Below are 11,695 nucleotides of genomic sequence, written 5' to 3' on the forward strand. Positions count from 1 at the left end.
CAACTACCTTCAGAACTACCTAAGGGGCCAAATTTTCCCGATTTCAACAGTTGGATGACTTTTGTTATCCGGTATTGTAGTTCAAGCTAAGGTTGAAAATCAGACTTATCTCTAAAATTTACTCACAAAAAATCTTGAATTTGTGACATGCAAAATTTGCTAGCTTCCGACTTATGATCTGAAAGCTAGCATGCGTGCTTATTGTGCAGTAGAATGTCATGGAGTTCATATATATCCAATCCAACACAGAAGAAGACACAAAGATGCTTCAATGTATTACCATAGCCGCACCATCTCAATGAGAACATGTATGAAACAAATCTTAATTAATATAAAACCCGGCATAAATTCGATAAGGTCCACGTACTCATCAAAAGTTTTTCAAGGTTGTTGAACCCACCTTATATATATTACCCTAGACGACGAGAATTAAACAAGGAAATAAATGCAGATCAAGAAATTAATTAACAGCAACGCGTGTACGTGCACAAGATGACACGCTCGACCATCTCTGGGCTTATAGTTTGGCTGCATGGAGTATTGCAGTTTGAGCGTACGTGGCTTCTCTCAACTTGAAGTAGAAGTAGGGGTCTCTAGAAGTTGTGGCTCCACGTCTCGTTGACCGGCGGCAGGCGCTCGCCGAGGCACTGCCTGGTGAGGTCGGTGGCGCAGCTGGCAGCAGCCGTCGTGGCGGCGTAGAGCGGCGGCAGCTGCAGCTCCTCGACCTGACCGCCGCCGTCGACGCCGAGGAAGTCCCTGGTGAGGCGCCGGTGGCCGCCGCCGCGCAGAGCCACCGAGCTGTCCGGGGGGAGGCCGCCGAAGTTGACTGTGTCGCCGCCACCGGCGGTGGCGTCCGCGTGGAGGTCAATAAGGTACGGCGAGGGCTGCACCATCATCCTCGGCTGCAGGAAGGGACGAGCCAGCTGCTGCGGCTGCTGCCCTTGGTGCAGGAAGTAGAAGGCGTTAGGGTTTTGCGCCGCCGCCGCGGCAGGAGGAGGAGGCGGGTTGGGGAACGGGAGGAACAGCGGCGTGGCGATGCTGCTGGAGAAGAGGAGGTCGCTGCTGGTGTTGCCGCCATTGCTTCTGTTGGTGGTGGTGATGGCGCTGCCGCCGTTGCTTGCAGCGGCGGCCGCAAGAAGCCGCGCGCTCTCCTCTGCTAGGGCATCGCAGAAGGCCCTGTGCGTCAGCAGGCTGTCCTTCCTGCACCACCAGCAGACCATGCGTACGCGTGTTAAACAAAAGGATCAGAGGAAAGAGTCAATGATTAGTTTAGTAAATTAGTGGTTGGTTAATATGCATTTTAATATTGATGAAGTGCACATGCGTGCGTACTCAAATGCAATCCATGCATGTAAAAGTTGCATTTAACTTTGGCGACGAAAAAGTTGAGAGTCATATGATTAGCAGCAAGGTTCCTTTGCCAGAGTTTCCTTTGTGATCACTAGCTAGGTCTGTGCGTGCGTGCGCGCGCGTGTAGGGTAATTAAACGCACTAGCTACCCGGTAAATCAAAGAATCTCTTCTATCTTGTGTATGGGTAACATATAAGATGTGATGAACTACGACTGTTCATCTTCGACTTGATCGATCGAAGACCTGATGAACATGCATGTTATCGATTGTGGGGGACCTCTCCCAGCTCGCGCGTGCTGAAACCGCGTCTCCCCTCCAGCGTAGGAACTAGGAAGTGCATGTGCAACAGGAAATGGGGGGATGTGAAAACGATCCTACGGCAGATCGAGCACTGCAGCAGCAGGTTGCAGTATTTGTGTGTTCATTCCTGAATTGCTTGGATGGGTATGGGCAGGTTCGAATTAGTTTAATTTGAAGGAAATGTCGACATGGTGACCACATGGACTACCATAAAGCAGTTGCAGTCTGGAGAGGTTTCCAAATATGTGAACGTGTTGCTTGCTGCTTTGACCAGAGATTTTATGTTTTTCATGACAAAAGAAAATTCAAGGTATGCATCCCTAAAAACAGGTTACTATGAAGTAATTCAAAAAAAATGTAAGTGTGTCATAGGCCACATATCTAGTAAATTTAAACTAAATAGCAAAATAAATTGGCACAATAACATATACACATGTCACCATAAAATAATTCAAAAAAATCATTCTAAATGTGTGATAGTCAAACTATATAGTAATCATTCTCTAAAAAGCAACAAATAAATTCTACCTTGCTCAAATTAATGAACAAATTAATAAATCATGCTCATTTTCCCTCATCCTTAAAATTCTTAAAATTTTGCATTATAACATGTACACATGTCCCCGTGAAATAATTCAAAAAAATTACTCTAAATGTGTCATAGTCAAACTATCTAGAAAACCTTATCTAAAAAGTAACAAATCGATTCTATTTTGCTCAAATTAATGAACAAATCGGAAAATTATGCTCATTTTTCCTCAACCTTAAAATCACTATTTTCTTTATCTAGAAAGCATGAAACAAAGAATAAACACCGTGAAAGAAGAGTGGAAGAAGCTACTAACCTTTGGTGCACTTGGATGGGTGAAATCCTCACAAATTTGGAGGGAAATGGGCAGCACCTCCCCTCTAACACGCCATGAGAGAGAGGAGGAGCTCGGCCAAATGAAATGGTCGGGCTGGGGAAGAAGGAGTGCCTGATATACAGGGCAATTTAGTGCCGGCTGGTGGTTCTAGCCGGCACTAAGTGTGGACTTTTAGTGCCGGCTAGAACTACCAGCCGGCACTAACTTGTAATTGACCAAGTTAGTGCCGGCTAGACTTTCCAGCCGGCACTAACGTGTCTTATGACCGTTGTGGCATGCGAGCGAACCGTTGGGGGATGGCACGTTAGTGCCGGCTGGTGTTGCTAGCCGGCACTAACGTGCCCGCCTTGTACTGTACATGCACGTTAGTGCCGGCTCCTATTGGACCGGCACTAACGTGCTGGTACCAATATGACATTCTCCAGCAGTGACCGCAAGTTCTTCCCTCTCGCAACAAGAGTTCTGACCTTTAATTCCCCCACAGTGATTTTATGAGCGGCCAACACCGCACTAGAAATTCTTAGCATTTTTCTCAACGACAACGACATCCTAATGAACATATGTATTAATTATATTCATACCAACTGTTGTGATGCATAAATAACAATAAGCAGGCTAGAAACTATTGGGCCGGGCCATTTCAAAATTGAAGCTGTTGGAAAAGATTATCACTCATGCAAGAGATGTACTTGTGGTGTAATCGTGCAGAGGTTATGGTAAGATGAAAACCTCAAAATTCTCAATGAAGTCGCATGCGGTTATGTTATTGGCATTACAAACACAAGTTCAAAAGAACCACCACATATGAACCCCAAGAATATTAATGTTTCTTGAAAGACATGAACGCCAAGAATTGGTACGGTGTTTTTAACTTCACAATTCAGATCTAATTAAATTTTAGAAAACCTTCAAGAATATGGTAACCATTTTGCTAAAGAAACGGAAATGGTGAACGGGAACCCAGAGTAGCTAATAAGATCATGCATAACCACATGATTTAATTTATTTATTTGTCAGAAAGTACATAAATAAATGAACACACGACTCAAGCTCTACCTAGCTGAATATCGTCGTGGGTATAAAGAAAAAGACATGGAAATGCACATGCACTGTTATTTCTTCCAACAAGAGAATTGAACGACAGCAAGAAATTCAGCATGCACAGCATATATAAGAACGGCACTTAGCTTTGGTCGGGGCAAGAATGAACATTAATTACTAGTACCAAGCTGCTCATCAGCTCATGAGAGATGAGGGTACGGTGTCCATGGCTAGCTCTATGCACACAAGAACACAGGAGCATATATACCTGGTGAAGAGGATGCCGCAGTCGCAGCGGTACTCGCGCGTGCCGCAGCCCTTGACGTGCGCCTTCCAGTCCGACTGCACGGCGTAGCGCTTGCCGCAGCGCTCGCAGCGCCACCGCTTCTCGCCGTGCTTCCGCGAGAAGTGCTTCTTGATCCCGGTCAGATCCCCCAGCGCCCTTGCCGGGTCGTGGTGGACGCAGGTGGGCTCGGGGCAGACGTACACGCGCTTGCGCGGCGGCGCCGCGGCGGCGTCGCCCTGCCTGCCGCCGCCGGACGACGGGAGGCTCGTCCGCTGGCGGAGCTTCCAGGGGAGGTTGTGCCCCCGGCGGTGCAGCTGCAGGTTCTGGTCGCGCTGGAAGCCCTTGTTGCAGATCTCGCACACGAACCGGTTCGTCGCCACCAGCGTCCGCGGCGACAGAGCGATCACCTCCGCGCCGGGCTCTTCGATTGATTAATTTGTGCGGAGTCAGCGAAAGAAAGAATAGCTAGCTCCTATTGGTGTGCAAGAAATTAAAGATGCACGTATTGTTACCTGGATTGCCGGGCTGGCTTCTCTTCCTCTTGGCCCCCGCCGCCCTGGGCGGCGCCTCCGGCCGCGGCGGCGGCGCGGTGGCCGAGGCCGCCGGCGCGAGGAAGAGAGGGCTCAGGGCGTAGCTGATGGCGATGTCCCCGCCATGGGAGCTGGATCCAGTGGCCTCGTGGTCGGACGAAAGATCAGAGAGCATCATGATCACCACTCACCAGCGTGCCTTGTCTGTTTCTTGGTGTTCTCTTGCGCAGCAGTCTGGGCTGCAGTTCCTCTCTCTATCTCTCTCTCACTAGTCACTCCTGTATGTGGTCTCAGCTCAAGCAGGCTGCTAGCTGCTGTGTCCAAGTGTGATTATATTTGAGAGAGGAGAGTAGGAGATCGACCGATCGATCGAGCAGGAGTAAGGAGGGGGCAATCAGATTATTATTGCAGCAGCAGGGGATCGGGAAAAAAAGGCGTCAGAGAGGAGCGAGGTGTACTGTGGTGTGTGTGGGTTTGGCGTTGCCCTCTGCAGGCTGCAGTTGCTGCAGCCAGCCAGAATAAGAAGGCCTACGGGTAGTAGAGATGCTGCAATCGAGTGCACTCCCGTCCCTCCGCAGGTCCCGTCAGCCGTCAGGGCCAAAAAGCTACAACCATCCAGCCGTGCCATCTTTTGCCTTTAGTTTCTACACCCTTTTTCTCAATGGCGTGCGGCAAGCATGCATGAACTTGTGATAAAAGAAAAAACTTGAGCTATACACTGATACACACATACAGATCAGTGATCATTTGCATCTCAGCAAGTTACTACCCATCATGCATGTTTGTTTGGTTTATTAGCAGACAATAAATCATGTGGTAAAAATGCATAGTGAGCATATGACATGGTGTCGACATACTATCTTCTGAGGGGAAAATAGTTCATTTCTGTGTATGGTTGCTAGCTACATATGTCACTATCTCTTCTGACTGGGACTGTACAAAATTGTGGTAGAACTGAAGAAGAAATAGTCTATGTTTTACATAGGTAGACAGGAGGACTAGTTCAACTTCTATCTGCAGCACTTACTCAGCCTTTCACGAAAATCTAATTATCAGGGTAGATGTGCCAAAGGCACTGATTTTTCTTCCATGCAAAAGATTAAAGCCCACTAACATATACTAGGATGAGCATGAATAATATATATGTTTCATTTTGTATTATACTTCTGTGGAGTTTAAACTGGTTGTTGCAGAATTGAAGTCATCAATATGAATTGATCGGCCATACTGAGGCAGTACATTATTCCTTTTTCTACTTGGCCCTGTTGCACTGTAGTCAGAGTAGACCATCGGAATTATAGCAAGGACTAGAAAGAAAAGGGAGGGCAGGACATAGAGCTGCATGCACACACAAGGGATCACCCTACAAAGAAAGCAAAAGTGGTAGCCAGAGCACACCCACTACTCATTGATTGATCCTCTTCTTTTAATTTTGATATTTTTTTTTGGCCAATCACCTCTGATGTTGATTTTATCAATATTGCTCATTCAGATTTTGTTTGCACAAACATCTTGCAGTCATAGTGTATCTTGTGTTAAAAAGGCTGTCATCTAGGGCTTGAAGGTCAGATCAGTCATCCAGTCTTGTCTCTACTCTTTTTCTGCAAGTTTGATCACAGTCTTAAACAAGGTTTCTTTTCTCCATCTATCTGAATGTATCTCTGATGCATGCATGCTCTTTTAGCCTGCCCATGCATGTTTTTTTATGGTAACTGATGAGGACATGACGGTGTCGACATGCATGCTAAATAGTAAAACCACGGTGTCCAAGTTTCTCTCTTTTACATAGACAGGATTAGTCCGACACTCCAATTCCTCCAACTTTCATTTTCAGCAACCAAGCTCATACCACAAACTAATATTCAGATAGATGTGTTAAAGGTGATGATTTTTTGAAACATTTGTTCCCCTCTTTCACAGACGAACGGCCAGTAACATCTAAAGATCAGTATGATTATTGGTGTTATGTTTTTTATATTTTATTTGTGGACTGAACTGGTTGGTGCAGATTTTAAGTAATTAGCATAAATACCATACTGAAGTAGCACACATTTTTTTCCTACTTTGTCCTATTGTGAATCCCAGCTGGACCTCTGGTTGCAACACTGCACTATAGTTAGAGAAGACCATTGGAATAATATCAAGGACCAGACAGAAAACAAAAAAAAAATGAGAAGTTACTAAAAAAAAGGAGGGCGATGAAACCACAGAGTATGCATTGCACGCACACAAGGGATCAGGCTCACCCTACACAGAAAGCAGAAGTTCCAGCACAGAGCACACCTACCCATTGAACCTCTTCATTTTATTTTTGATTTATTCTGTGCACCCATCACCAGGACTGATCGTTCTGAGTTTGTTTGCGTACACCAATGTGACTGATGTTCAAAGGCTACTTTCTGTTAACTTGCAGGTATGTAGTGTATCTAGTGTAGGGGTGTTTTAAAGGCTGTCTAGGGCTTCAAAGTCAGATCAGCTGAGTCCAGACATCCACTCTTTGTTGTTGTTGTCTCTAGTCCCTCTCTAAGGCCTCTCTTTTTCTGCAGGCTTGATCAGTCTTAAACAAGGTTTCTTTCCTCCATCTTTCTGAATCTCTGTTGCATGCTCTTTTAGCCTGCCCATGCATGTTTTATTATTTTGGTGGTTTGAGGGATGATACTTGAATTATAATGCCTTGCTTGCTGCTTTAATCTTTTCCTTCTTTTGTGCGTGTCACCTTTTGTTATTCCATCCATGCTTTTGGCCCAAAGATGGTGTGCTAAACTAGCCCCACTGATGAGAATTTTGGGCCCCTTTCTTTCCCTTAATTCCTCCCTTTGGCATTGTGTGGGCACTCCTGCTGCCAGTTTGTTGGATCTTATGCAGCTCTTCTAACCAGATATTCAGATCTCTGAATAACTGGCTAGTTACTAGCGATAAAAGGTAAAATAAAAAAAATCCAGTTCTAGAGCTCCTAAATTCAACCTTTAAACGATACACACTAAGCAGCCATATCAGTTTAATCGAACTTTGAACACGTTTAATCATCAATTTAGCCCGTTTAAGTTGCTGTTGAGCCTGATAATTGTCTGAACGATAGGTAATCATTTCTTTACCATTCAGCATTTAGGTGAACACTCTGCAGAGGACTACATCATCATCCATATAGGTATGCACATGCACCTTTGTTATACAGAACCTATGTGACTACTACTTGAGCGCTATAACATGTAGCGTATTGATTCGCTTTTCTCGTAGGTAACCACTAAACTTCAGTAAACTTCAGTTGATTATCTACTGGTTCAGAACATGCATTTAGACAACATAGGTCCAGCATATTGTATGTTTAACAGATCCTAGTTTATAACGCCATCAATTTCTGTTCATCGTTTGTTCTGTTTGTTTACGGAAGAAAAGTCACATTGCAAACTGCCGTGTACCAAGTCATCTGATGCCCATTTGCCCTTTTCACTGTTTAAGCGATGGACTGATGAAGTAGTGGAGATATGTGAATTGTTACTATTTTGATGCATGTTCTTCCATCTCCTTTGTCTTTCTCTGTCAGCTGCCTTTACATGTTGTGCTCACAATGGCATCAGATACAGAAAAGGGATACGCATCCTGTTTAGACTGAACATTGGCCCGTTACCTCTGTTACTATACAAAATTAGTACTAGTGTGTTGTTTGTGTGCCTCTTTGGCTTTCTCCTAATTACGTGCCGTGCAAGGCCCCACCCACCCTTTGCTGTCCACATCTCTAAACAGTGATCATGCTTTATTCTTACTTCAACCAGTAGGCTCTGATGGGCTCCGAATTCAGAGCTTTCAACATCACTGAACTACCTCAATCCACTACCGAGCCATTGCGGGACAACATCAGGCAACAGTGAACGTGCACATGCAGGCTGTTTGCAAATGACAAAGAAACCGCACAATGTGTGGCAAGCCGCAGAAGCCAGTCAACAACTCTTGTAAGCATGAGACAAGAGTTGGGCTGTTACCAAATGCAAAGAAACTGCAGACCGCACCCACGATTCCAGGAAGGAGTCTAGAAAAATATGTCAATATGATGGCAATAGGAAGAATATATGCTAAATCGTTCAGATCTGGTCCTATTTTGCAACCTGACGCACAGTGTACAAAACATCATGCTTAATAGCTAAACAACAAGCTACGGATGTCTTCAGGTTACACCATTCACAGAGTGACTCAAGTACTCAAAATTAAGGCTACAACCCAATGCAGAACCTGAAGAAAGTCCACCCATGGCACGGGCACGTGCATTTACAGTAGAACAGCTTCTGGTTGTAAGAGCTTCTGGATAAGAGCTGATAACAGCTGTATGTCTTCTCTGGTCTGTGTCTGTAGGACTTCTTTGTCAGTCAGCATGGAGAAGTTAGCCAACACCTCACGGATCCCTCACCTGCATCCATCAAAGAATTCGAACATCAGTACAAGTGTCACAATGTGATAGCATTAAAATACACTTATTTAAAAACGGACAGCTGAATGCTTACAGCACGGAGCCTTCAGCATAGTGGTTTACACAGTCTGAGCCTCCCACATGAACCCCTCAGAACAGCCACAAATCTCCACCGTTTAACTGAATAAGGAGCAATTAAACCATCAGGATTAAGCAGGAAAGACAAGGAGAAAGGGGCAAATCCTTGGACGCAATTGCACAAATCACTGCTCTAAATCTTAATTTATGAATATAACAAAATTTCACTACTCGCTATCTTAGCTATTCTAACAGGTTTGTGTCATTGAATTCGAAATATACCAGGTTGTTCAAGATGATCTGCAATAGTATGGAAAGCACCAGCAATTGTCGGATGAACCGTTACAAACACAACTCTACTTTGGGCTAGAAGAACTCAGATACCCCAGTTGTTGAGCAAGGTGCTCCACAACTTCAGGTCTTCCATCCAACTCTGACTGCCCTGCCTTGTCTCCAAAATCTTCGATCAGTAGCTCTGCCCAGAAGTCATCATTCAGCTCTGACTGGCCATTAGCTTGATCCATTTTTGCACCATCTGTACTACCCTTTCCAAGCTCCTGAATGTTCACTGCCAAATTCTCCAGCTCAGGCATTCCAGGTTCACTGAGCCCATCAAGCACATCAGAATCGAACATGAACTGTGAATCAAGCTGTTCACTCTGACTTGTTTCCTCAGGGCTGTAGAATGGAGTGTTGTCAATCGGTCGCCTTCTTTTCTTTGAGATGGCATCCTCAAGTTCCTTCCTCTTATCTTGCTGCTGGACCAACTGCTGGAAGAACTCTGGATTCCGCATTGCTCTTGCCAAGAACCCCATCATCTGTACCTGCTTCTGCTCAGTCACACGTAGCCTCTCTTCCATGGCTCTCACATGATCTTTAGTACTTTGTTGCTCCTGCCTTAGCTTTACTACTTCTGTGATTAAGATGTTCTTATCACGCTTCAGCCTGTCAATCTCTTCCTCAAATCCAAACTCACCAACCTCCAGGCAAGAAGCGGAAGCCTGCTGTTGATGTGATTGAGGCGCAGCAGATGGTGGCTTCCTTCTCTTTATTGTCTTCAGTAGGTGCCTTTGACCCCTGAGAAAACCTTCATTTGCAAACTCCCATCTATCAGGATCAACCTTTCTAAAGCCCTGCAGAATGCAACAGACAAGAAATGACCACCGTCAGGTCACAGTCACTAGCCAATTCGTTAGCTTGGCAAAAACTCTTCTGCAAATTTCAGCTCATAGATTTCTATAATTTGCAATGAGGGTAGCTGGAATAATGACAATGAGCAGCAGTATACTATAGCATCTGAAGGTGATCAGTAGAGTCTTCTAGAACAAAACAATCTGGTTCTCGTACTTCATCGACAGTATCTTGTTCCATTTAGCTACAATAAGAAAGTTCAAGAAACCAAGTCAGGATTATACTTTTGTTGGGGAGAGTTTATCTCTCCTCTCCATGCCTCACCTTAAGATGAGGCTCACTGGAGGATGTATTGTTTCAACTTTCAAGCATAAACACATTCAAGGAAGTATATTGATTCACACATGCATAAGTCAACATCATGGTAAAAACACTGAAGCTCAACTAGTCCTGAAAACCACACAACACAAATCGCTATTGGATATGCCCAAAATCTTAGTTTAACTTTGCGTGTGACTATCTTTTTTTGTTCAGAAATTTAGCATAAATCATCAACTATGGGTTGTGTTGGCTCATGATACGATCTCAAAACTAAACCTGCACACGAGCAATGCCAGGTGTGATCAGAAATCTAATATCAAAATACACAGAAAATTTTCTTTTCCGTAGCACTGAAAGTCTTTCTATCTAAATCAACACCTAGCTCAACGCACTACTCTCTCTCTATATATAACAATGTAGAGGGAAGAATGGAAGATTTGCAAGTAACTCAAAGGACGTTTGCTTTATCTAAGTTTATGTAACCGTCGCCAATTGCGTGCGTTACTAGCTCATTGCTCCTCTGAAACGTTCTAGATTTAGAACCCCTAAATAAGATTCTGCTGACATTGCAACACTAGCTCAAGCATTCCGGGCAGATAAAGAAACAATTTGGATTCATTTTAGACGCCTCTACCTGACCACCAAAGTTTAGAAACTAGTATGCAACAAACAAATGCAAACGCAGATTACGAAACTAGTACATCAGCATTAGCAGGCCGCGAGCAAGAACAAGAAGCGACCATTCCAAAGCGAGAAAAGAAAGAAGGGAGGTTTGGGCTTGGCGGACTCACATAGGTGTTGAGCTGTCGGACGAAGCTGGAGAAGTTGCTGTGCTTGAAGAGGCGCGGGAGCAGCGTGTCAGCGAAGACGTGCGGGTCCCAGACGACGAAGCTGTTGCCGGCGCGGCTCCAGGAGACGACGGCGTCGGTGGCCGGGTCCTCCACCAGGTCGAACGTCTTGGTCAGGAACGGCGGGGGCCCGACCTCGTGCAGCCCCTCCATCGGGCGCGGCGCGTCCCCGCCGCCGTCCTGCAGCGGCTGCTGCTCCAGGAGCTCCTCCTTCACAATGCCCGCGGCCGCCGCCGCCGGCTCCATGGCCGCCGCCGCCGCCCGCCCAAGGACTCGGCCCGCGGAAACCAAGAACCCCGCGATTGAGACGCTTCCGGTCGAAAACGAACCACCCGACGGCTTCTGCGGCCAAGAACGGACTCGATTCGCGCGATCGGGAGCTGGAACCGCCCGGACAAGTGGCGAATCGCGGAGGGAGATAGATACCTGCTGCTGTGGCGGTGGAAATGGAAGCCAAGGGGAGGGAAGGGGACGGGGATATATTTCTGCGCCGTGAAAAGGGTCGGGTCGCGGGAGAAGAGCGGCGGGCGGGCGGGCGGT

At 45.8% G+C, this 11,695-nt stretch overlaps 2 protein-coding genes across 4 annotated transcripts; both read right to left on the bottom strand.

The window, feature by feature from the left end:
• Positions 1-276: 276 nt before the first annotated feature.
• Positions 277-4,895, bottom strand: LOC120651003 (protein EARLY HEADING DATE 2-like). The gene is made up of 3 exons (XM_039928326.1): positions 4,358-4,895; positions 3,828-4,266; positions 277-1,200 (listed from the first exon to the last, which is right to left on the bottom strand). Exons 1-3 carry the CDS (start codon positions 4,551-4,553, stop codon positions 594-596), a joined length of 1,242 nt encoding a protein of 413 aa, XP_039784260.1. The 5' UTR covers positions 4,554-4,895; the 3' UTR covers positions 277-593.
• A 3,503-nt stretch (positions 4,896-8,398) lies between these two features.
• On the bottom strand, positions 8,399-11,681 carry LOC120651004 (heat stress transcription factor A-2c-like). Of its 3 annotated transcripts, XR_005665893.1 has the most exons (5): positions 11,099-11,678; positions 10,144-10,230; positions 9,138-9,988; positions 8,872-8,957; positions 8,399-8,777 (listed from the first exon to the last, which is right to left on the bottom strand). XR_005665893.1 is itself a non-coding variant. In XM_039928327.1 (2 exons), the coding sequence occupies exons 1-2, from the start codon at positions 11,399-11,401 to the stop codon at positions 9,212-9,214; spliced, it is 1,080 nt and encodes a 359-aa protein (XP_039784261.1). In that variant the 5' UTR covers positions 11,402-11,681; the 3' UTR covers positions 9,135-9,211. The 3 variants fall into 3 exon arrangements, 1 of the variants encoding a protein (XP_039784261.1); XR_005665892.1 differs by lacking the exon at positions 10,144-10,230 and having other exon boundaries at positions 11,099-11,679; XM_039928327.1 differs by lacking the exons at positions 8,399-8,777; positions 8,872-8,957; positions 10,144-10,230 and having other exon boundaries at positions 9,135-9,988; positions 11,099-11,681.
• Between the last annotated feature and the right edge of the window lie 14 nt (positions 11,682-11,695).

Source organism: Panicum virgatum, chromosome 9K, assembly GCF_016808335.1.
Source record: "Panicum virgatum strain AP13 chromosome 9K, P.virgatum_v5, whole genome shotgun sequence".
NCBI lineage: Eukaryota > Viridiplantae > Streptophyta > Magnoliopsida > Poales > Poaceae > Panicum > Panicum virgatum.

Excerpts from the sequence above, each read along its gene's own strand:
- LOC120651003 (XM_039928326.1), bottom strand. The coding sequence starts at position 4,553 with ATGATGCTCTCTGATCTTTCGTCCGACCACGAGGCCACTGGATCCAGC. Across the intron at positions 4,267-4,357 it reads AAGCCAGCCCGGCAATCCAG|AGCCCGGCGCGGAGGTGATC; the intron begins GTAACAATACGT and ends AATCAATCGAAG. Across the intron at positions 1,201-3,827 it reads TGCGGCATCCTCTTCACCAG|GAAGGACAGCCTGCTGACGC; the intron begins GTATATATGCTC and ends CTGGTGGTGCAG.
- LOC120651004 (XM_039928327.1), bottom strand. The coding sequence starts at position 11,401 with ATGGAGCCGGCGGCGGCGGCCGCGGGCATTGTGAAGGAGGAGCTCCTG. Across the intron at positions 9,989-11,098 it reads TCCGACAGCTCAACACCTAT|GGCTTTAGAAAGGTTGATCC; the intron begins GTGAGTCCGCCA and ends TGCATTCTGCAG.